At 42.4% G+C, this 25,536-nt stretch overlaps 1 protein-coding gene across 1 annotated transcript in view; it reads right to left on the bottom strand.

Annotated features, from left to right (window-relative positions):
• Window positions 1-3,820, bottom strand: part of LOC149264962 (uncharacterized) — a 65,235-nt gene extending 61,415 nt beyond the window's left edge. Inside the window, exon 1 of the mRNA XM_089429041.1 lies at window positions 158-3,820. Within this exon, the coding sequence (XP_089285167.1) occupies window positions 158-3,501 (3,344 nt within the window). The 5' untranslated portion in view covers window positions 3,502-3,820. The remainder of the gene's footprint in view (window positions 1-157) is intronic.
• Between the last annotated feature and the right edge of the window lie 21,716 nt (window positions 3,821-25,536).

The raw sequence follows: 25,536 nt of genomic DNA, 5'->3' as shown, positions 1-25,536 counted from the left end.
AATTAATAGAAGCATAAAGCTAGATCAAATTCACAAAGCATCCCATAGCAGCAGACTAATAGAAGACTAAAAAAAAAGTGGACAGACTCTTGAAGCAAAAAACAAGAAACCTTGTAAACTTTATCCTTGAAGTAAATAACGGTACATTAATTCTCACCTGAGCCGCCATTTTTCACAAGCCTGCTCTGTTGCAGCACTTTTTCCAACATTTGAGGTGACTGTTGCTCCACTTTCTTCTTTGTGCTTAGACGTAGATGAAAATGGCTCTGAAAAATCATTTCCTTTATGTTCTTCATCTTTCTGTTTTGTACCTTGAAGCTTAGGTCCATTAGGACTGATGATTTCTTGTTGCATTCCATTCATTTGAAAAACAAAAGGCTGTGTGGTAAAAGGAGATGACTCAATCTTAATATCGCAGCTTGATGCATTTATATTTTCTCCAAGTTTTGTCCGATGACTTCTTCTGGCATGTCGTTTGGATACTGATGGAGTAGAATTTAGAGAGGGAGATGCAAAGGTAAACTGCTTATTTTGACTGCTTTCTTCAGCTTTTGCATCAACAGAGGAATATGCGAAGGCAAACTGCTTATTTTGACTGTTTTCCTCAGCTTCTGCTTTTGCACCACCTTCATCGATTCTTATATTTTCCATTTTAGAATTTAATAACTCACTTTCAGCACTTGGAATAGATATCTGCTCTTCAGCAGATTCCCTTTTACTATTATTACTTCTATCAGGAAATAAAGATTTTGCTTCACAAGTGCTGTTACTTCTCTGCCAAGACAGACCCTCTCCTCCTTTGGATGGCTTTTCTTGGTGGTGACTTTTGACATCCATTTCCTTATCAGTACCAATATGTAGGTTTACAGCTGCAGCCCTCAGCTCTTCAACCTTGGCTTCCATGACAAGAGATTCATGTGAATTGTATCTTGATTGAGCAGCATACTGGATGGAAGCTTCCCATGCTGCAGAAGATTGCCCTAAATCTGGTATGTTGTGATTTCCAAAAGACGACTCATCTTTAGAAGCAGTTTCATTGTAAGGAGAGAAATCCATTGGTGAACCTCCCTCAGTGTTATTGGCTGGAGAGGAACGTGGAATGTACCTTTTTGGCTTAGGAGCAAAGCGCCTACCAAGCTTGCGTTGCATGGATGTGGGTAACTGAGATTTTTCTCTTTTCTTCCTTGTACTGTGGCTCTTGCTCGATTCTTTGCTAGCGTTAAACTCAAAACTCTGCTTCAAACTTGAAAACAAACTCTCCATAGCAGGCCAAGAACTATCTTTCATTGATGATTCACCCTCACATTGCGGTGTCTCCCAGTTTGTAGGAATTGCTCCCATTTCTCCAGTGCTGGTTGAGATATTAACCTTGTTGGCAGTTTCTTTTGTAGACCCGCTACTAAATGCATGTGCAGCAGAGCCAGAGGCAGAACCTTCGGAGAATGAAAATGGTTCAAGCAGTGGACTTGCAGCTTTCTGGCTCCCAGATTGAAACTTACTGCCTGCGTTAAAGATGAAGGTTGAAGGAATTTGACCGCAAGTTGTCGGTCCAACTGAGCTATCAATTGTAGAACTCGCGAATTTTGGGCGAGAAGGATGCATCTCAGCTACAGATGGATTATCAAATGTGCAGGCACCTCGTCTAAATGATCCAGAGACTGATGCTTGATTAGTAAATGGATTTTCATACTTTTCATCAGCATTTTTCTTCAATCCGTCGGTGTTGGAGTTAGAAGTTTGAGATGCAAATGTACCGTCGTATATTCCTGCAGCTTGTTTCAAGCTACTACTATTGTCACATCTTCCAGTTCGCAATTCTTGTTTGTGTCTGAATCTAACGCTAGACTTTGGTTTGGATGCTGTAGTAAAGACAAATGCTTTCCGAGTAGCATCTTCCGTGTTGTACAAATGACTATCTACACTGGCAGAGTTCATCTCAGATGGCTTAGAGGCTCGTTGTTCACTATCGACCAGGCTATCATTCAAGTTCCTGGCATTGTTAAGGTCTTCCACTGTGCTTCCAACATTGACTGACCCTGGCCAGCCAGAAACTGAGCATCCACGTGCCACATTAACATTATTCTCACTATTGTTTTTGGACGCTAACTTATGCTCCATGCTTCCTCTAAATGTGAAGCTGCTGCGGCTGTCTTCACCCTTTTTAAAATAAGAATTGGCTGCAACACCTGAACCACTCCCGGATTTTCCAACAAAAGGATTCCAGCTACGTATTCGGTTGCCCAACTCCTCATCATCGTTCTGTTTGGTGGAGCCATTCTTTGCAAGTGGCTTTAGATGGTTATCCTGCGCTGGCTTGAATCCCTGGTTACCAATACTATCCCCAAACACATTGGAAAATGATGCAGAAGTACATGGGTTTTGATCCAGATCGCTCTTAAAGCAATATCCCGTCTGACTGGACCCCGATTTTGAATTAGACTGAAATGGATCGCATCCCCGTTTTTCAAACCCATTATTCTCACTATTGTTTTTGGACGCTAACTTATCCTCCATGACTCCTCTAAATGTAGAGCTGCTCTTGCTGTCTTCATGCGCTTTAAAATAAGAATTGGCTGCAACCCCTGAAACACTCTCGGATGTTCTATTAAAAGGGTCCCAGACACGTATTCGGTTGCCCAACTCCACATCATCGTTCTGTTTAGCCCAGACATTCTTTGCAAATGGCTTTGGATGGTCATTCTGCACCGGCTTAAATCCCTGGTTACCAATATTCTCCCCAAACGCACTGGAAAACGGCGCAGAAGCACTTGATCTTTGATTCATATCGCGCTTGAAGTAATATCTAGTCTCATTGGACCCCGTATTTGAATTTGACTGAAAAGGATTGTATTCGCATTTTTCAACCCCCGAGCTATTCTCGCTATGAAATAATTTACCAGTAAAGACGGCAGATTTACCCTTGGATGAATTTAAATTCCTTCGCACCTTCATGAACCTCGGCCTCTGAGTAGCAACAGGTCTATTTCTCTGAGAGCTCGTGGAGGCTTCGGACTGAAATATTCCCGCAGTATCTTTGCTCGGATTTTTAAATGCATTATTACTAGCAACTGAAAAGGATGCACAAGATGTAGAAAATGGGGCCGAAGCAAACGGGCCGAGATTTGCTTTAACATTAGAATCCATTCCATCTCCCATTGCGGACGAAGAGTTAAATATATTCTCCTTACCTGATTCAGTCCTATTTACCCTTGAGAATCCAGCGTGAAAGTGTGTATCGCCGAAACTCCCAGAAGAAGAAAAAGAAGAAGCAGTGGATGAATTTACATTTGTATTGCTATCAAGATTTATAGGCATTGTACCTGGATTTGCACTGAAACAAAAATTAGAATTGAGGTTAGGGTTTTCAGGGTTACCCCAGATGGTCCCAGAGGGCGAAATACTGCCCGAAAACTGTCCGGGCTGCTGAGCGATCCCGTTTCGAACACCCTGGCCTTCGTTTTCCTTGCCGTTTGGGTTGCGGACACCCACAAGCGTTGACATCGGTTCCCTTGGGGGACTGAATTCGTTTATTTATTCATTTAGCGCCCGCATTTTGTTCTGGAATTTCTTCTTCTTCGTCTTCCCGCAAAACCCCAATGATCCAAAAAAAAAAAAAATTATAAAACAGCCTTAGATCAAAAGCTGATTACAGGGGCCTTCCAGACCGCTTGCCCGGAAGAGGAACGTGGTTAAGAGATCCTAAGGTTTGGGACCGCGGGCCTTCATAGAAGCCCGTTACCCTTACAAGCCAAGATTTGTGCATCCATAGCAGAGGCAGCGTGAAAGATGTTTATGGCTGCCGCAACCTCATGAGGATGACTTTAAATTTGCTTTTTAATGTATATTTTTACTATAGTTTAAATTATTCTGCAACGTTTCGAAATTGGAGGAGCAAGGGTTTCCAATGCCACGTCACTTTGAGCCAAGCCCCTAATAGATATTTTATTACAAATAGGTGAGGGGAGTGTTTTCAATGCCACGTTACTTTCCTTAGCATGGAAGAGGAGAGTTTTAATTCCATGTCATTTGTAGACTTGAAAGAATAAGATTTGGAAAGGGAATTTTGTTTGATTATGAGTATTTTAATTTGGAATCTTTTAAATTTTAAAATATTGCGATAAAGCATAAAATTTGAATAAACGTTTATATTTAAAAAATCAAAATCTTTATTTTAATAATTATTATTTTGAAATGGAAATTTTGAAAAGGGAAAAAATATGTTTAAAAATTATATATTTATTAATTTTACAATTACATATTTACATTAAAAAAATTCTATATAGTGCGAAAAATAAGGGAAAAAGAATGTCAATGATTTTGTTTAAATAATTAGGAAAAACAATGAAGGTTAATAATTTTATCTAAAAAATGTCTCAGAAGGTTTCAAGTAATAAGAATACTAATAATTTTTTTGCTGCGATGAGAGCTCCTGAAGTCGCCCGCGTGCAGTTCTAGCTATCGTTGCAGCATTCAGAGATGCAGCCATGCTTCTTCTCACTGGCCTCCAGCTGCTAAGGATCGACTTTTTCTGGATCAGAGAGATCGCGCACCTCCCTGCAGCAAGCAATTCGCAGTTGCCCTCAATGGCCTCCTGCTGCTGAGGCTCGAGAAAAATGGATCCACCAGAGAACGAAGATCATCATTCAGCCCACCATCAGGAATCGGAAGAAACAGCCAAAGCATTTGCCTCCCTCATTTCGGCAATGGGACCGGCTAAGAACAGACCAGCAGTCTCAAAGTTTGTTAAAAGAATGGAAGAAATACCAGAGATATCTCTCCCTCCGGCTCTCCCACGAAAAGCAGCTCTCTCCCTGGCAGAACGAGGATTAGTAGGGCAGTTCACGGGGTTGTGGCCATCACCGAGGACTGTCCAAAAGTGGGTAGAAAGAAATTGGTCGACTTCAATAAATGGGAAGATCTCGATTAGGTTTTGCGGCAGAGGATATTATACCTTTCATTTCGAGACCAAGGAGGATCGAGACTTGATTTTCAGGAATGGTCTGTATTTCATGGATACAAGGGGGCTGTATCTGAACAGATGGACCCTGGACTTTGATCCATGAATGGATGTCCCAAGCGTTGTACCTGTCTAGGTTAGATTGCCGCACATCCCTCTCCATTGCTGGGGAGACAACTTAGTTAAAGCCATAGGAAATGCAGTGGGGAAGTACATCGATTGATGTGAGCCAAAGGAAAATATGCATGCATGCGCCCAAATATGTGTCGAATTGGATCTAGGGAGAGGACTCCCGGAAGTTATCAAAATCAAAGTGGACCAGTGGACGCACATACATCAGCTGGACTACGAGCAGATCCCCTTCAAATGCAAGGTATGTCATGAATACAGTCATTTCGCAAATAAATGTACAAAAAGAAAAGAAAATGAAAATGAATGATCCAGGTGGATATTGGTGGCCACCTGCCAAGTCCACCTGGACCCCCACCATTGTCTTTCTCAGCATTTTCAGTTTCCTCAATTGTAGCACAACTTACTATTTTTAGCAGTTTTTCGGGTCCTGAACTTCCGGAGCCGTTTTGAGGCCCTAAACGACGTTTTTTGGGAAATCTGGGGGCAACATGGGTCCATGGGCCCTTCCCAAAGTGGTAGTGCTCGGATAGATCTTTCTAACGAGCTATTGTACGCGTCAAACGGAGATCGTATGCCAAAGTTACGACCCCGGGAAGTTGATGTACCAATTTACCCAAACGGGGCCCACAGTTTGGCGTTTCATCTCCTAGGGTTAGGTTTTGGAATATTAAGGGTTGTCCATTGTTTCTCAACAATAAATAGGTCTTCGAGCCTCATTGTAACACAGTTCAGAGGCATGTAGCCATCACATCTCTTCTCAGAGATAAGCTACCATCGCCCTAGCTAGTTTATTGCCATTTCTGTTTGTAAGCATATTTCAGTATTTTCCATTAATGAAATGAAGTATTATTTCCGCTGCATCTTTGTGTATATGGTTATCTCTGTAATTTGTTGCGTTCCTGTTTAAATCCGGATCAGTGGTATCAGAGCGGTCTGCTTTTTCTCTGTTTTTCTTTGCATGTCCCCAACAAGGTCGGGATATAAGGAGTTAGGGCTTGAACTGGTTGAACCTTTGCAAGACCAGCCTCGCAAATCCCGACGGCCTCCCATGGCGGACGAGAAGAAAGACGAGGGGGCAGGAGATCCCATCAAAATCTTGCTCGAAGAAGCGCTCGAGCGACAACGGAACGCGATGATGGACAGCTTTGCGCAGATCCTTCAGCGGCTACCCAGAAGCGGCACATCGGCTTCCAGTAGCTCCTCTGGAAACGCCACACCCTTTAAGGTACAAGTTAATTTTGAAATCCCCATATTCGAGGGTCAGATAGACGCCGATGCCGTAGATAAATGGTTAAATCTGCTAGAGGGTTATTTTTCTGTTCATGAATTTTCGAGTCGGGAAAAGATTGTTTTTGCTCTTCTCAAAGCAGCCCCCCACGTCAAGGACTGGTGGGAAACCTACTGCGAGCAGAAGGATGAAAGTACTGGCTCACTATTTTCAGCCGCACCCACCTGGGATTCGTTCCGGGATGCCATCAAGGAGCAGTACTACCCTGTCGGAAGCTATGAGGATGAATACATAAAGTGGACCACGCTGCGGCAGGGAAGGGACCAAGACGTGCCGGAGTTCACCAATCTTTTCCATACCCTTCGCACAAAGTTGGGTATCAAGGATTCGGAGCAACATTTGATACTCAAATACCGTGGCTGCCTACACAAGTACATCCAGGAAGAAATACAGTTCTTAAACATCCCCTCGCTCAGCGCAGCATACCGGTATGCCGTCAAGGTCGAGCAGAAGTTTAAACAAAAGAAGCGAGACTTTGGATCTGCGAATCCAAAGCAGGGGAAAGGTGCCCCTAAACCATAGAACAAAGGACAAAGCCAAGGCGGGACAGCCCAAGACAACCAGTCGAAGCTGCAAGCAAAGAGCAACGCCGCGAAGCCGAGAAAGGACACTGGAAAATGGTGCGAGTTCCATAAGAGCTCCACTCACAACACAAGTGAGTGTCGGGCCAAGCAGTCACTGGTGGCTAAGCTAAAGGTTTCAGAATCAGATGCATGTTCCGACTCTGAGTCAGAACCCGATAAGGGGTATGAAAAAGGGAAGCAGATCATTGATGCGGATCCCAGCGCCACTGTTGCTACCGCAAAGATCCAGAAAAATGACCCCGAAGATCCAGAGGAGGAGGAGCGTCTCTTCCACTCCCAGATGTGGGTAAAGGGCTCCCCGATACAGTTCATTGTTGATAGCGGGAGTCAAAAGAACCTCATTTCGGCAAAGGTCGTGAAGCGGTTGGGCTTACCGACCACAGCACATCCACAACCATACACCATTGGGTGGCTTCACCAAGGGCGAGATCTTCGTGTGAGCCAGCAGTGTCGCCTTCCATAAAACATCAAGCCCTTCACGGATGAGGTATTGTGTGACATTGCTCCCCTTGAAGTTTGTGATGTATTACTAGGACAACCATACTTGTGGAAGCGACATGCTGTGTATGAATCAAGGCCCCGTGCTGTTATTATTACATTGGGAAATAAGTTGTTCAGGATACCAGAGGTAGCACCACCTGCCGCCATCTCTTTGATTACTGCAAAACAATGCAGTAAGATCATTTCCAAAACCAGGAAATTTGTTTCCCTGATGATACGCCCTCAAGGGAAGAAGAAGACAGTGGCTGCGGCCTCCAAACGGGGTTCCTCTGCACGACAGCTACAGATGGACAAGATTGTGGAGGAGTACGAAGACATCTTCACCTCCCCGGTAGGGGTTCCTCTGCACTGTCAAGTCAAGCACTCCATCGATCTGACCCCAGGTGCGCCGCTACCCAATGGACCAATTTATCGGCGCTCCGTTCTGGAGAACAATGAAATCAAGAGACAGATTCAGGAGCTCCTGCAGAAAGGTCACATCCGTCCGAGTTCTTCGCCCTGTGGGAGCCCGATAGTGTTAGTACAGAAGAAGGATGGGACGTGGAGACTCTGTATTGACTATCGGGCGCTGAACAAGATCACTGTCCGTAATAGGTACCCGATCCTGCGGATTGATGACCTCCTAGACCAACTAAAGGGGGCGAAATATTTCAGCAAGATCGATCTGAAGTCAGGATATCACCAGGTACCAATTAAACCCTCAGATGTGTGGAAGACTGCCTTCAAATCCAAGGAGGGCCTCTTCGAATGGTTGGTCATGCCTTTCGGATTGACGAATGCTCCTGCAACCTTTATGAGGCTAATGGATGACATCTTGCGGCCATTCACCAACTCCTTTGTAGTAGTATACTTGGATGACATTCTGATCTTCAGCCAGAGTTGGGAAGAGCACCTCCACCACATCCGACAGGTTCTCCAAACACTGCGGCAACACAAGCTATGTGCCAATTTGGAGAAATGCACTTTTGGCATGACCGAGGTTCAGTATCTGGGATACATCATTGATGAACAGGGGGTGCATGTCGATCCAGCCAAGGTCCAAGTCATTCGGGATTGGCCCTCTCCAACCACTCTAACAGAGCTCCGCAGCTTTCTAGGTCTTGCCAACTTCTACCGCAGGTTTGTGTTGGGATTTTCTCATATTTCTTGGCCCTTGAGTCAAGTCACCAAGGGCGGGGCGAAAGCAAAATTCTTTTGGTCTGAATCTCAACAGAAGTCATTCAGGGAGTTGAAGGATCGCCTCTGCACGGCACCAGTGCTCGCGTTACCAGATTTACAACAACCATTTGAGGTCGAGACAGATGCCTCTGACTATGCTATTGGGGCAGTCCTTACTCAACATGGACATCCAGTGGCATATCACAGTGAAACACTTTCAGACACAGTCCAGAAGTACCCCACTTATGATAAAGAGATGTATTCCATTGTACAGGCCTGCCGACAATGGAAGCATTACATTTTGGGGAAGGAAATGGTCATCCACACAGACCACCGACCTCTGCAGTTCATACAGACCCAAGGGAAATTGCAGAATGATCGCCATCAGAAGTGGTCTACATACCTGCAACAGTTTCACTTGAATATCAAGTATAAAAAGGGCAGCACCAATAATGTTGCAGATTGCCTCAGTCGACCACTGATCATGGCGCTAACCACCGTGCTCAACTCTTGCGGGCACGAGACTTCTGATTGGCCACTTCTCTACAAAAGCGACCCAGAATTCGGCCACACATACCAGACACTCTTGGAGGGTCGGCAGGTTGCAGATTTTCACCTCCAGGATGCCCTATTATGCCACCTCGGTCACCTCTGTGTTCCTTCAAGCGAGCGTGCCAAGATGATTTGGGAAGCACACTACAGTCGGGCTGCTGGGCATTTCGGGGTCGAGAAAACAGTGGCAGTACTGCAAAACTATTTCTATTGGCCGAATCTTCGACAGGATGTTGGGAAGTACATCCGATCATGTACTGCCTGTGCCATTGCCAAACCGACCATTAAGAAGCAAGGCCTCTATACCCCGTTGCCTACCCCTAGTCGACCTTGGGAATCCATCTCCATGGATTACATGTCAGGCCTTCCTTCCACTAAGCATGGAAATGACTGTGTTTTTGTGGTCGTCGACAGGTTCTCAAAGATGGCCATTATGATGGCCTGCAAGAAGAATATCACAGCAGAAGCCACTGCTAAACTCTTCTTTGAACGAGTGTGGGTGCACTTTGGGATCCCACAGTCTATCATCTCAGATCGGGACAGTCGGTTTCTCAGCACCTTTTGGTCCAGTCTCTGGTCAATGCTGGACACCAAACTCACGAAGTCCACAGCCTTCCATCCTCACACTGATGGCCAGACGGAGGTTGTCAATAGGATGATTGTGCACATTCTGCGCATGTATAACTCAAAGCATCCACGCACATGGGACGAGAGCCTCCCCTACGTTCAGCACAGCTACAACCGAGCTCTGCACAGCTCCACTGGCCATAGCCCTTTTCAGGTGGGTTTGGGATTCCAGCCACTATGCCCCATTGATGTGGCCATGCCACTTGCAGCTACTCACATGAATTCAGCTCATGTCCAGTCCGAAACAGATAAGGCCACCAGCTTCATTGAGCGAATCCAACATATTCGCCAGCAGGTCCATGACATCCTTGAGAAATCAAATGCCAAGTACAAGCAGCGACATGATCAACATCGGGTGCCACACAAGTTTCAGGTGGGCGACAAAGTCTGGTTGCATTTGCAAAAGGAACGCCTTACTGGAGCCTATCGGAAATTGAGACCACTCCGATATGGTCCTTACACCATTACTAAGGCTATGGGAGACAATGCGTTTGAGCTCAGCATTCCCCCATTCCTTGGACTGCACCCAGTATTTAATGTGGACCGCCTTCGGCCATACTTTCCACCATTGCTAGACACATCCGACATTGCAGAACAGCTCAAACCCACAGAATTAAATCCAGATTGCATGGAACAAGCTGCAACTGATCGGATCATGGACACACAGATCAAGAACACTCGCCAACAAAATATCCAATTGTATCGACTTGTCAAAGCGGGCCAACTCCTTCAGCAGGGCAAGTGGCTCACCAGGGAACAAGTTCAGCAGAAGTTCCCTCATCTCATGGAGGAGCTCAACGCAATGGGGACCATTGCTTCCTAAGGGGGGAGGAATGATCCAGGTGGATATTGGTGGCCACCTGCCAAGTCCACCTGGACCCCCACCATTGTCTTTCTCAGCATTTTCAGTTTCCTCAATTGTAGCACAACTTACTATTTTTAGCAGTTTTTCGGGTCCTGAACTTCCGGAGCCGTTTTGAGGCCCTAAACGACGTTTTTTGGGAAATCTGGGGGCAACATGGGTCCATGGACCGATGTTGCCCTTCCCAAAGTGGTAGTGCTCGGATAGATCTTTCTAACGAGCTATTGTACGCATCAAACGGAGATCGTATGCCAAAGTTACGACCCCGGGAAGTTGATGTACCAATTTACCCAAACGGGGCCCACAGTTTGGCGTTTCATCTCCTAGGGTTAGGTTTTGGAATATTAAGGGTTGTCCATTGTTTCTCAACAATAAATAGGTCTTCGAGCCTCATTGTAACACAGTTCAGAGGCATGTAGCCATCACATCTCTTCTCAGAGATAAGCTACCATCGCCCTAGCTAGTTTATTGCCATTTCTGTTTGTAAGCATATTTCAGTATTTTCCATTAATGAAATGAAGTATTATTTCCGCTGCATCTTTGTGTATATGGTTATCTCTGTAATTTGTTGCGTTCCTGTTTAAATCCGGATCAGTGAAAAAACGGAGGATCTGGAAAATAAATGGGAACATGTCAAGAGGAAAAAAATTGTAAACAAGCAACCAAACCAATCTTCTTCGCAACCCTCAACATCCACCGAAGCGTAGCCTCTCTTGCCAAATGCGGACCTTGCCACTGCAGACCCATTCGACCCATTATTTTCTCTGCTCCCCCATCGCCCCGACCCAAATCTAGATCTAGAACCCCTCATTCCCTTAACCCTTCTCCCCACTGCCCTAGAATCTCAAATCCCCACCTCTCTCCGCCCCCCTCAATAGACAGAATCTTAACCAGAAAGCAAGCAAAGGAAGCAATCCCAAATACTGAAAATCAAAAAGAAAGTGGGAAGGAAGACAAACAAGGAATTAAGGGAAGAAGCAACAGCAAAGAAATGGCTCTAGGAACATAACAACCTATGGATACCTTCCTAGGGAAGAGCATAGGGAACAATGAGAGAAGCCAACCCAAGGGGAAGGGCACCGTGTACCACCAAGCAAGTAAATAATAATAATAGTCTCCTGGAATTGCAGAGGAATGGGGTCAACTATTAAGGAAAATGCAGCGAGAGATATATTAATAAATGAAAACCCAGATATTCTAATATCCAGGAGACAAAGGCAAGCAATCAAAACACCAAAAATCTCAAAAAAAAAGTTTAGAAAGTAGGAAGGGGAAGCCATGCAGGCAATAGGAGCATCAGGAAGTATATGCACAAGATGGAAAAAAGGAATATGGGAATTGATTCAAAAGAAAATAGATCAGCATTGGATAATAACAGACCTCAAGAAAATGAGTACAAGAGAGAGGTACAGGGTTATAAACGTCTATGCCCCCAATCACTATAAGGATAAAGAATAGTGTTGGGCTACTTTGAAGGAAATCTTACAGGAAAATCAAGCAGGGAAGGTGATTTTAGGAGGAGATTTAAATCTGGTAAGAAGTATTGAGGAAAAATTTGGAGGAAATTATCAAACAGACCCCTCCAAAAACTCTCTATAAGAAATTATGGAGCAACACAGCCTTCTGGACATCCCCCCAAATAACGGGAAATACACCTGGAACAATAAAAGAGTAGGTAAAAGTAATATCAAAGAAAGGCTGGACAGGATATTAATTCAGGAAAGTATAGCAGCAGAATACAGCTCTATAAAATCAAAAATCATCCACACCACTGCATCAGATCATAAACCAGTTTTAATAGCTTTGGGTAAATTGGAGAACCAGGGCCCTCTCCCCTTCAGATACAGCTCAACCTGGGACAACAACATAGAAAATAGCAAGTTAGTAAAAACAGTATGGGAACCAAGAGTAGTAGGTTCACCTCATTACATATGGGAGACAAAAATTAAAAATTTAAGAGCCAAGTTAAAAGAATGGGCAAGAATAGAGGAACAAAAAAAAAAGGAGCTCCAACAGAAAATGGACAGCATGCAAATGGAGAAAGAGGGCAAAGAGGAAAGCAGGCAGGACTATTTAAAGAGAGAGAAATCTTTTGGGAAATTTACAGGGAAAACAGGGAAGAAGAAGAAGAGGCCAGATTGAAGTACAGGAGTTTATGGCTCAAGGCAGGTGACATGAACACGTCCTTTTTCGATAATTCTATGAAGATTAGAAGAGCTAGAAACCAGATAGAAAAGATCCAAGTGGAAAATCAAGAAATTAAAGGAGCGGAAGAAATAAAAAAAGCAGCCCACATGCATTTCAAAGATCTATTGTCAGCCACAGAAGAACGGCTGAGTATGAATAAATTTTGCAGCACACAAAAAAAGAAAATAAAAAGAGAACAAAACGCAGATTTGTGGAAAGATCCAACAGAGGAAGAGATAGTGGAGGCCATATGGAGTCTACATCCGGATAAAGCACCAGGGCCAGACAGTTTCACCATAGCTTTCTTCAGAAATCACTGGTATACAATTAGAAAGGACTTCATAAGAATGGTGAAAAACATTTTCAAAAAAAAAATGATGGGAGGCAACACAAAATCCTCCTATCTGGCACTTGTCCCAAAAGAGGCAAATCCCATTACTTTCAATAGATTCAGGGCCATCTCTCTTTGTAATTCGTCTTATAAGATAATAACCAAATTAGTGGCAAACATAATCAAAAAAGTGTTGCCCCAAATCATATCTGAAAATCAAGGAGGGTTTGTGCCAAACTGGCAAATCATTGATAATGTCATAATTGTCCAGGAAGCTGTCCATTCTAGTATCCAGAAGCAAGAGAAAGGCATGATAGTCAAACTAGACATGGCAAATGCCTTTGATAGGGTTAGCCACCCTTATCTCATGGTCATCCTCCAGAAACTTGGCTTCTTAGAAGAAATTACAAGTGTGATTCAGGCATGCATCTCCACTCCATAGATAACCCCTCTCATAAATGGAAGACCCGGTGATTTCTTCCAAAGCACTACAGGTCTTAGGCAAGGCTGCCCTCTTTCCCCTTTTCTTTACATAATAATGGCAGAGACTTTAAGCAGAGCTCTGGAAGCCCAGAGGAAAGAAAGAGCTATAACAGGGCTAAGAATAGCAAAAGGAATAAAAACCATAAACCACTCCTTGTTTGTGGACGATACTTTGCTGCTGGGAGGAGCATCAACAATAATAGCCAGAAGATTTAAAAAAACATTGGATAAATTCCTACAGGTGTCAGGGGGGCTATTAAATAACACTAAATGCAGGATTTATGGCTGGAATGTTTCGCCTAGAATTATGTAAAGGATATCCCAAATCATGGAAATCCTAGCACAAGAAAGATGGAGCCATTTCCTCTACCTGGGACTCCCAATCTCCAAAGAGAGCATGAAAGCCGAAATATGGACAAAACAGATCGAAAAATTGCAAGCTAAGATTAAGAATTGGGGAATTATGTGGTTAAATATGGCAGGAAGGGTGATCCTAATTAAAGCTCTCCTTGCAGCACTACCGATTTATCAATATGCTATAATCATGGCACCAGCAAGCGCCCACAAATAGATGGAGTTAATTATAAGAAGCTTTCTATGGCAAGGTGGGAAGCAGGAAAACAAGAAGTTCAGCCTGGTCAAGTGGGATCAAGTAGTGTTACCATATGAAGAAGGAGGGCTATCTATCCGACTGCCTGGACTAATGAATGCAGCTCTTGGTATGAAAATAGTGTGGAGAATCATAACAGGTAAAAAGAGCTGGTGGAAAAAAATCCTAATTAACAAATACATGGATGGATCCAAGGAAAAGTTGTTGAAAGGAATCATCCCAATTAGAAAAAGTTCTCAAGTATGGAAGCTAGTCAAAAAAGTAATTCCATTAATGAGAAGCCACATCTCAAAAATTCCAGGTAACGGGAAAACCATTTCGATATGGGAGGACAGGGTCATGGGGAAAGGTCAAATCCAAAATCTCCCAAAAGTTGAAAGCATTCAAGAATGGCTAAAAGGAAGTGGATTCAACACTCTTCATTCAATCTCACTATAGAACCAGAAGGAGTGGTAAGAGTGGAAAATTCCAGCCATTCCAGTAAGCCTAGAAGGACAATGGGCAAAAATCCAACAACATTTAAAAGGGGTAGCTCTTGTCCACTATGATGAGGAAGACAACTACCTATGATATCCAAACAATGGGCATACACAATTAAATCTGGATATAATATCCTCCAAGAGCAGATTGATCACTAGGAATGGGACTCCTGGAAATTAGCCTGGAAATCAGAAAGCCTGCCAAAAATAAAAAATTTCATATGGACCTCGTTAAAAGGGAAGATTTTGATTGCAGAAAATTTTAAAAGAAGGAGCATCCAAGGGCCATCAAGATGCCCTTTATGTTGGCAAGCGGAAGAAAACATACAACATTTATTCCAAGAGTGTGAATTCTCAAAGGAATGCTAGAAGTAGCCAATTCAACCATTGGAAATTAACTTAAGCTTCGAAAAACCATTGCCGGAATTTCTCGGAACCCTTGAGAAAGCTTACCCTTATGTAACAAAAAAGAAAGCCATTATTATAAGAATATGGAAATGTATACCAACGGTGTTATGTTGGAAAATCTGGTTGGCTCGAAAAAAGAGCATCTTCAAAAATCAAAGCCCAAGAATTGGGAAAACACTATCCAAAACTTGGGGAATGACTTCTTAAATTCTCAGCGCAAAAGGAACTACACCAACAAATTATAGCATTCTCCAACAAGAGGAAAGGGATTGGCTCAGTAAGGCCATAATAGACAACAATCGACATAAAGGTCAGAGAAAAGAAAATACAAAGAAAAATGGAAATTAAGAATGACAGAAGAGGAGTTGGAAAGCTGGAAGAAAACTCAGAATAGACACTGTATGTATTTTGATGGAGCCTCAAAGAACAATCCGGGAAAAGCAGGAGCTAGTGGAATAATTTATGATCCAAATGGGGAAAATTAACCACTTACGAGTGGGGATTGGGACAAATGTCAAATAATCAGGTGGAAGCATACAATTTACTAATGGGAACAAGGCTGATTCAAAAAAAAGCTATTCAAAATCCTATAATCATAGGAGACTCAGCCATCATAGTTGAGATAATGGCTCGAAACAGGAACCCAAACAACAAGTTTATGAGCTGAATCATCCAAAGAACTAGAAGGAATTTAGCAGGATCCGGAAATGCAACCTTCAAACATGTCTTGAGGATGCATAATAAGCAAGCGGATCATCATGCAAATTAGGCTGTGGAGAAGGAAGAAGGAATTGTCATAGAGAATCAGGAGGAATACTATCTCAGCGTGCCATAACTCCCATCGAAAAATGACAAGAATGAAGTTTTGGTATACAATAGGACAACATAGAAGGAGTAAAGAGAAACATCAAGGAATAGAATGTACAGTGCAACAAGGAATCCACAGCCATCGGGAAATCCAAAAAAACTCGGACAGTCAAAGGAAAAATCATGACAACGATGAACAACACATGAAATATGTCAGTGATGGCAGCTCGGATCACAAGTTTCATGAGAAAAGCAGAGGCACTAGGAAAAATCGAGGCAGAAAATCTAGGGAGGACGATTGCCATCAAGTAGAATCCTCCAATTGCAGGCTCAGCGAAGGCGGAACGGGCTATAAAATAACACAGGCTCAAGGGTCAGCAAGTAGCAACAGAAGGAAAGCTACAACAGAAAAAATAAGAATTAGGGAGATAAGTATAGCAAGAGGAAAGAGCAGTATAATGGAGCTTAACCACATTGATGAGGCAACAAGGAATGACTCTTGCGCCGTGCAAAGGAATCATGATACACTGGCTGCGGCAGTCATTAAAAGATCTCCGAAGTGAGGATGGAGTATAGTTTCCAGAAGCGCAACATGGCAGTCCATCAAGAAGAGATCATGGCTCTGAAATCAAAGTGCAAGCATTTAGAGGAAGCAGTGGACTATTATAAAAGCAAAGCCACCTACAGACCGAAGGAACAACAGAAGAAGGAACAACAAGAAGATGAAGGAACAACAATAGAAGGAACAACAACCAGAAGGAACAACAACAGAAGGAACAACGCCAGAAGGAACAACAAGCAAAAGGAACAACAGCAGAAGGAACAGCAGCAAGGAACAACAAGCAAAACGAACACCAAAAGAAGGAATAGCAATAAGAACGAACAACAGCATAAGGAACAACAGACGAAAGAAAAACAGGCCAAAGGAACAGCAAGTCGATGGAACAGCAGCAAGGAACATCAAGCAGAACAAACAACAACACAAGGAACAACAAACTTAAGGAACATCAAAATGCAAAACACAAGAAAAAGGCCACAGAATTTGCTCTCCTAGTTTACAAACCATAAATTTTTGTGAAATATGCTATGTAAATTTGTTTTCTTAGTGGGTCAATATGTTAAACAGTACTCTAGAATAGCTAAAAAAACTTCTGAAGTTTTGATACCAAGCACAGGAGAAAGGTCTGTGTGCCTATCTTACTGCTCAGTCTATCATATCAGAACAACGGAATGTAAAAGGAGCTTGCTCCAAAACCTTTTTTTTGATAATATAACAACTATCCGAACTTGTTAAAAAAAGAAAAAAAATTATCTAAATAATTAGGAAACGCAACTTAATTCACACCATCTTATAATTATAAAAGTAATAGAAAGATTGAGTGACGTAATAAAGAAGAGGTTGGAAAAAATAATAATTTTCGTATTCAAGCTTCTGTGATCCATAATGAATTAAACAAAGTCTTTCGGTAGAAATCACATGAGAGAATTTTTTGGCCGACGCGTTTCGAACCAATAAGCGTGGTTCAGCACTGGTCCTAATGATGAACCACACTTGTTGGTTCAAAACACGTCGGCCAAAAAATTCTCTCATGTGATTTCTACTGAAGGACTTTGTTTAAAAATAATAATTGTTTTTATAGGTTATGTAAAACTAATGTTTATAGTTATGATGAATGAGTGTTCAAAAAAGTTGAAATTTTAAGTATAAAACTTGAAGGAAAATATTTAATTAATTTAAATGATTTGATTGTATGTTAAGTAATTGTTTGAAATTGAGGTTTAATGAACATTTGAAGTTTCAGACCCACGTGCCCTGCAGTGACTGTTGTGTTGAACCTCACCCTCGCGTTGTTTTATACTGGATTGATGACCTCTTAAGAGGCTACTTTAGAGGGGGGTCGACCCCTCCTCCCCCACCATCACCAAATCCAGCTACTCTCGCTTTCTTGAATCTCATATCTTCACTCAGATTGCCTTGGAAGCGCTCTTCAGTTTCCAAGTTTGTCAAAAGGTTGGATTCAATCCCTAAGATAGATCTGCTTCCCACCATTCCACGCAAGGTAGCTCTATCTCTTGTAGAGCGAGGATTGGTTGGACAATTTATGGGGCTTTGGTTGTCACCAAAAACTATGCAAAAATGGATTGAGCACAACTGGACACCGATACTACAAGGGAAAATTCCGATATGCTTCTGCGGAAGAGGATATTTTATCTTCTACTTGGAATCCAAAGAGGATCGAGATCTAATCTTTAGGAATGGGCCATACTTCATGGATTCGAAAGGACTTTATTTAAATCGATTAGGTCCAGACTTTGAACATGAGCTTGACATCCCCAATGCAGTCTCGATATGGGTGTGACTTCCCCATCTTCCTCTACATTGTTGGGGAGACGAATCGGTAAGAGCCATAGGTAATACAATCGGGAAATACATCTATCGAAGTGAACCAAAGGAAATCTACATGCATGCATAAGGATATGTGTAGATGTTGATCTAGCGAGAGGACTACCAGAAGTAGTGAAGGTAAAGGTTGACAATTCGACACATTAAACAGCTCAACTATGAGCAACTACCATTCAAATGTAAGGTATGTCATGAATACAAACATTTTGTTAATAGATGCCCAAAGCACTTAGCAAAGGAAACACAAGAAGTACAAGAAGCACCTTGGGAAACAATAAAGCGTAGCAAGCTAAACAAATCCTCTAAACATTTTGTGCATTTGTAGAAATTCTCACTGTAGATTAAATTGATTATGCAATGTACTAAAGCAAAGTACTTAATCTACTTCTACAATCAAACTTGCGGAAGCTTAATCGATTTTGAGCAAGATCAAACATAACACATATAACGGAGAAGAAGATTCAATCACACATGAAACACAGAAGAATACTCTGGGGAAAGCCTCAGCTAAAAACCCCGCTATCTGTATTATCATACAAGGTGGAAATATATCAGAATAATACAAATCCTTAGCTCTCGCAGCTAACCAGCGCTTAGTACAATCCTCCTGGATGCTCATAGGCAAACAAGGCTTCTCACAAACCTCTCTTCAGCCCTCCAAGCCTCCTATTTCCTTGTGCAGTTTCTCCTGGGTGATTCAGCTATTATCAAATGTAACACTGATCACTCACACTGATTTCACATCTCGTAAAACTGCGCAATCCTCAAGGAACCTTATTCCTTCTGCATGAATGAGTTTCCTTTATAGGAAAATTCCTCCAACTGATAATACACTATCCTCGTCTTTAATCTCAACTGTTTCTTTGTCTGAATTGACATGTATGAGTTATTTATGAGAGAATCTTCAGTTATCTGGAGTACACTAGTTGGATGCATGCATGCATTAACTAACTGAACTCACAATTAGTTCGTCAAACTGTTTGGAACTAATTTAACTGGACTTAACGCAGTTAACTGAGCTAACTAATTACAACTCATCCTTATCTCCTTAATTAAGGGATAATCTCCTTAATTTAAGGGATAACTGTTGCATGACTTCACAAAGACTTCTAGCTTGAATTTCTCCAACTAATTAATCCATAATGAATTAATTAATTATTTTTCAAGCAGCTAGTGAGACTAAATTCGAATTTTAATTCTCAATTCTAATTCAAGGACAAATCAAAATTGGAATATATCCTGAAATGCTATCTATAGCAATGCTATTTTTAGAATTTCTATTTTTAGCATTTCTTGTTGCTATTTTCAACGCTCCCTCTCAACAAGAAAGGGATTATCTGTCACCCCGATCTTGTCTTTGTGGAACTCAAATTTACACTTTGACAATGCCTTAGTCAAAATGTCAGCATCTTGCTCCTCAGTCGAAATATACTGCAACAACATGATCCTCCTCACCACACAGTCTCTGAGATGATGATACTGAATGTTGATATGCTTTGACCTGTAATGAAATACTAGATTCTCAAAGAGTTTGATACAACTTTGATTATCACAATAGATCATAGTTGGATCCATCCTCTGATCAAACAAACCAACTATAATTTTCCACATCCAAATGGCCTCACATGATGCCTGACTTGCAGCCATGTATTCAGCCTCTACTGAGATGAGTGCAACTGACCTCTGTTTCCTGTTGTACCAAGAAACTGCAGCTGGACCAAGGTTGAAAATTCCTCCTGATGTGCTCTTCCGATCTGATGGACTCCCTAACCAATCTGCATCTGTGAAACCTTGTAGCTTCACTCCCTCTGACCTTCTGTACCATAATCCATACTGAGATGTGCCTTTGAGGTATCTCAAAACATGCTTTGATGCCTTCCAAAACAACTTGGTAGGTTGAACCATACATCAGTGAACCCACTAAATACATCAGTGAACCCACAAGCTACCAATACACAGTAGCTTCTACTACTTCTCCTAAAGTAGCATCCTCCTTCCTCCAGTTACCTGCTAGAGGAGTCTGCATGGGCTTGCACTTCTCCATGTGGAATCTCCTGAGTATCTCATTGGCATACTTGCCTTGAGACACAAAGACTTCTCCATCCTTCTGCCACAATTCCATACCTAGAAAGTAGTGCATGAGACCCATGCCTTTCATCTTGAACTCTCTTGCAAGGTCCTCCTTGCAAGACATGATCAACTGATCATCACCTATCAATATCAGATCATCAACATAAAGAACAATGATCAACTACTTACCTTCCAACATGATGTGGTACAAGTTTGCATCCACTTCACTCTTTGTGAAGCCCAACCCGATGAAGTAGTTGTCGATCCTGGTGTACCAAGCATGAGGTGCTTGCTTCAGCTCGTACGAAGCTCTATTGAGTTGACACACATGCGACTCACGATCGAAGGTCTCAAATCCTTCTAGCTGCTCTATGTACACCTCTTCCTCAATCTTTCCATTGAGGAATGCAGTCTTCACATCCATCTGATGGATCTCCAACCCATCTGTGCTGATAGTGCCAACATCGATCTGATAGATGAGTACCTTGCTACAGGAGCAAAAGTCTCATCATAGTTGATCCCCTCGACTTGTGTGAAACCACGGGCAACAAACCTTGCCTTATGTTTCTCCACACTAGCATCAACAACTTTCTTTACCTTGTAAAGCCAATGGGAACTCACAATTGAATTGTTCTCCGGTTTTGGAACCACATCCCAAACATTGTTCCGAACTATGGAGTAATACTCCTCCACCATATCATCAACCCAAATCAGTTGTTGCACTGCTTCCTCAAAGGAAGATGGATCGGTCTCAACACATTCCCCAACAAGGGCCATGTATCCATTATACCTATCAAGTGACCTCCTTTGTCTGTGCTGAGAAGATGGTTCTCCCACATTCTCTCTTGCCTCCGACAACATTCTTTCAGCTTCCCTTGAGCGCTTACGCCCATCTCTGGAAGACTTTGCTTGAGTGGATGTCTCCACTCCTGGAACCTCTGCATGTGGTTGCTCCGCATTAGTCTGAGGCTCCTTCTCCTTAGGAACCAAAAGTTCCTCCTCTACCTGCAACTTGAGCTCCCTCTCAAGGGAAACTCGCATGGCCTTCAGCTCATCGAACTTAAGATCTCTTCGAACCACTGTCCTCTGACTGGTAGGTAAATACACTCGATAGTTGTGGGGAGTATCAGTGTACTCCACAAGTATCCCCAACTCTGTTGTCAGCTCTAGCTTCTTCTAGGCATCCTTGGTCACATGGCAATAAACCAATGAGCCAAAGATCTTGAAGTGACCCACATCTGGTCTCTTCCCGAAGAAAGCTTCCTATGGTGTCTTGATCCCAAGTATGCGATGCGGGCTTCTATTTTGCAAGTAAATCGTTGTGTTGCATGCCTTAGCCCATAAATGAAGTGGTAGGCCTTGGTCATGCAGCATCGCCTCAGCTTCCCCCACAATCATTCTGTTCTTCCTCTTGGCCACCCCATTCTGTTGTGGGTTATGAGGTGCCGTCAACTCTCGTTTAATTCCTTATGCTGCACAGAAGTCCTTATACTCTTGAGAAACATACTCTCCACCATTGTCACTTCACAAGGCCCTGATCTTCTTTCCAAATTCTTTCTCAACCAAGCCTTTGAACTCACAAAACATTGAGAAGGTTTGATCCTTCTTCTGCATGAAATAGATCTAGCTTATACGAGAAAAATCATCAATAAAAATCACATAATACCTTTGTTTAGTGGTGGAGGCTGTCGAGAATGGTCCACACACATCTGTATGAACTCGCTCCAAGATTGCTTCAGCTCGACTGTCTTGATCATGAAAGGAAGATTTTGCATACTTACCCAAGGTACAACCTTTGCATGTGTCCACTTGCTCAAGTTTACCTTTGGGAAGTTCGGTAGAAATCTACTGCATTATCTTCAAGGCCCCATGGTGCAAGTGGCCCAACCTTCTATGCCATAACTCACCAATATCTTGGCTTTGCACCAATTCTGCTTTGGAACTTAATGCAGCACAATCATCTACCTCCAGCTTGTAGAGATTCTTCACTCGAATCCCAATCCTCTTGGTCTGACCCGTGGCTATGTGTCTCAAGAACACCTTTCCTTTACTGAAGACTACATCATAGCCTTTGTCTTCCAACATCGCAACCGATACCAAGTTTTTCTTCAGTCCAAACACATACTTTACATCAGTCAGGGTGAGAGGAGCTCCATGCTCCCTCTGAAACACAACCGTACCTTCACCTGAAACACGGTACTTTCCATCATTGCCCATCTCTATGTGCATTTGGAGGTCTTTCTCCTCCAAGGTACTGAATAAACTCTTATCGTTGGTCATGTGGAATGAGGCTCCACTATTTAGGTACCAAACACAACCCACCATCGATGAAACCATGCATGCGATGAGGGAAAAATCCAATTCGAACTGTGAGGCCAGTGCCTCACCATCTGATCCTTTCGAGGATCCCTTCTTAGATTTCTTCAATGGACAATTAGTTGCATAATGGCCCACTTCATGACAATTAAAGCATCTTACTTTTGATTTGTCAATCTTCTTCCCACCATGGGAAGAACTCGATTTGGAATGGGAAGCCTTCCCTTTCCTTTTTTGCGCCTTACTTGCTAAGGCTTGATTTTCTTCATCATCATGCTTAGATGAAGAACCATCTCTGATGCTCCTCCTGATCTCCTCCTGCATCATATCCGACCACAGCCATTCCCAATTTGGCAGTTTGTCTCTTCCATTAACTGAGTCCTGGTATCTATGCCAGCTCTTAGGAATACCGAGGAGATCAAGAGTTACCATATCATCATCAGTTGTCATGATTCCTACACTTCCAAGCTCATCTCTGTAGGTGGTGAGCTTGTTTAGATATGTAGAGATCGTGTCGCCCTTTTCACACTTGATTTTCCGAAGCTTGTCCTTCACCACCAGCTTCCTCTGGTCGCTGTTATTTTGATATAGGTCCTTCAATGTCTTCCACATTGAAAACAGAGTCTCCTTCCCATGGAGACTCGAGACAATATGGTCTCGAACTCCCTCCAGAAGAATACTCCTTGCTCTTGCCACACATTTCTTCCATTCCGCCAATTCTTGAGCATTAGATGATGCCGGCTTGGGGACTTCTTGGTCAATGAAGTCCTTCAAACCATTGTCCTCTAATACCGCTTCCATGTGACCCTTCCATGCTATGTAGTTCGAGCTTCCATCCAGGGCATACTCGAGTCTCAAGCCATTGACCGCCATTGGTGAACTTTGAGATGTGATAAGAAATCGATTTTGTACCTACAATTAAGAACTTCAGACTTCGAATTTCTCCCTTCTTTGTATATTGTTCTCTGCTTTGATCACCTTTGCTCTAATACCATGAAGAAATTTCTCTATAAATCAGCTAGCTCCGATACCATGTAGAAATTCTCACTCTAGATTAAACTGATTATGCAATGTACTAAAGCAAAATACTTAATCTACTTCTACAATCAAACTTGCAGAAGCATAATCGTTTTTGAGCAAGATCAAACAGAACACATATAACAAAGAAGAAGATTCAATCACACATGAAACACAGAAGAATAGTCTGCGGAAAGCCTCAGCTAAAAACCCTGCTATCTGTATTATCATACAAGGTGGAAATATTTCAGAATAATGCAAATCCTTAGCTCTTGCAGCCAACTAGCTCTCAGTACAGTCCTCCTCGATGCTCATAGGCAAACAAGGCTTCTCACAAACCTTCTCTTCAGCCCTCCAAGCCTCCTATTTCCTTGTGCAGTTTCTCCTGGGTGATCTAGCTGTTACCAAGTGTAACACTGACCACTCACACTGATCTCACACCCTGTAAAACTGCGCAATCCTCAAGGAACCTTATTCCTTCTGCATGGATGAGTTTCCTTTATAGGAAATTTCCTCCAACTAATAGTACATTGTCCCTATATTTAATCTCAACTGGGTCTTTGTCTGAACTGACATGCATGAGTCATTTATAAGAGAATCTTCAGTTATCTGGAGTACACTAGTTGGATGCATGCATGCATTAACTAATTGAACTCACAATTAGTTCCTCAAACTGTTTGGAACTAATTTATCTGGACTTAACTCAGTTAACTGAGCTAACTAATTACAACTCATCCTTATCTCCTTAATTAAGGGATAATCTCCTTAATTTAAGGGATAACTGTTGCATGACTTCACAAAGACTTCTAGCTTGAATTTCTCCAACTAATTAATCCATAATGAATTAATTAATTATTTTTCAAGCAACTAGTGAGACTAAATTCGAATTTTAATTCTCAATTCTAATTCAAGGACAAATCAAAATTGGAATATATCATGAAATGCTATCTATAGAAATGTTATTTTCAACAATATGATCTTCTCCTTTTGCACCCCCAACTTCCAATGCCAACCCTTTGCCTTAAGCTGGGACATCACAATTCTCTTCCTCCAACTCTTTTGGATCATTACCCAATATACTCGTTGATCCAGATCTAGATCAGCCCTTAGTCACCACCCCTGAGCATGATGATGAAAAGGTTTTCGAAGATCCTCTTATCATGTCTCAGCCCCTCCCCAATGTCTCATCACACCCCCTATTAGCTAACCCACATGCATATGCTATTGTCCTTAAAGACCGCATCCCCTCTTCAACAACTTCCTTTGTAGCGATCTTAACTAGCCAAAGAAGCTCAAACTCCCCCATAAGCGCTTCATAAGAAATATGGAAGGAAATCTAACAAAAAAAGTTCAAGATGAAGTAGCACAAAGAGACATGGCAATGGGTGTACAACAGCTAATGGAAACATGTCTAGACAAAGGGCTAGTGTTGAAGGAAAACCAGACCCAGGCAGGGATAGGTAAGGGCTCTGCCACCCCCTCACAAGGTAAATAATGAACCTGGTCTCCTAGAACTGCAGAGGTCTTGGGCATGTATCCAAAATCAATGCAATAAAAGACTTTAATCATATCAGAAAACCTTGTAGTTATACTTCTCGAGGAGATCAAACTTAGCAAGGAGGAAATGTTGTCAATAACCAATATGACGAAGAACTACAAAGAAACAACAATCAATGCAAGAGGGGCGTCAATGGGAATTTGTACCATATGGAATCAAAATATCATGGATATTCGAAGAATACATAGAGATCAACATTGGCTCA

Source organism: Pinus tabuliformis, chromosome 6 (assembly GCF_031772625.1).
Source record: "Pinus tabuliformis cultivar Carrire ecotype Pingquan chromosome 6, CPIR1, whole genome shotgun sequence".
Taxonomy (NCBI): Eukaryota; Viridiplantae; Streptophyta; class Pinopsida; order Pinales; family Pinaceae; genus Pinus; species Pinus tabuliformis.
This window is presented reverse-complemented; position numbering and strand designations above follow the sequence as displayed.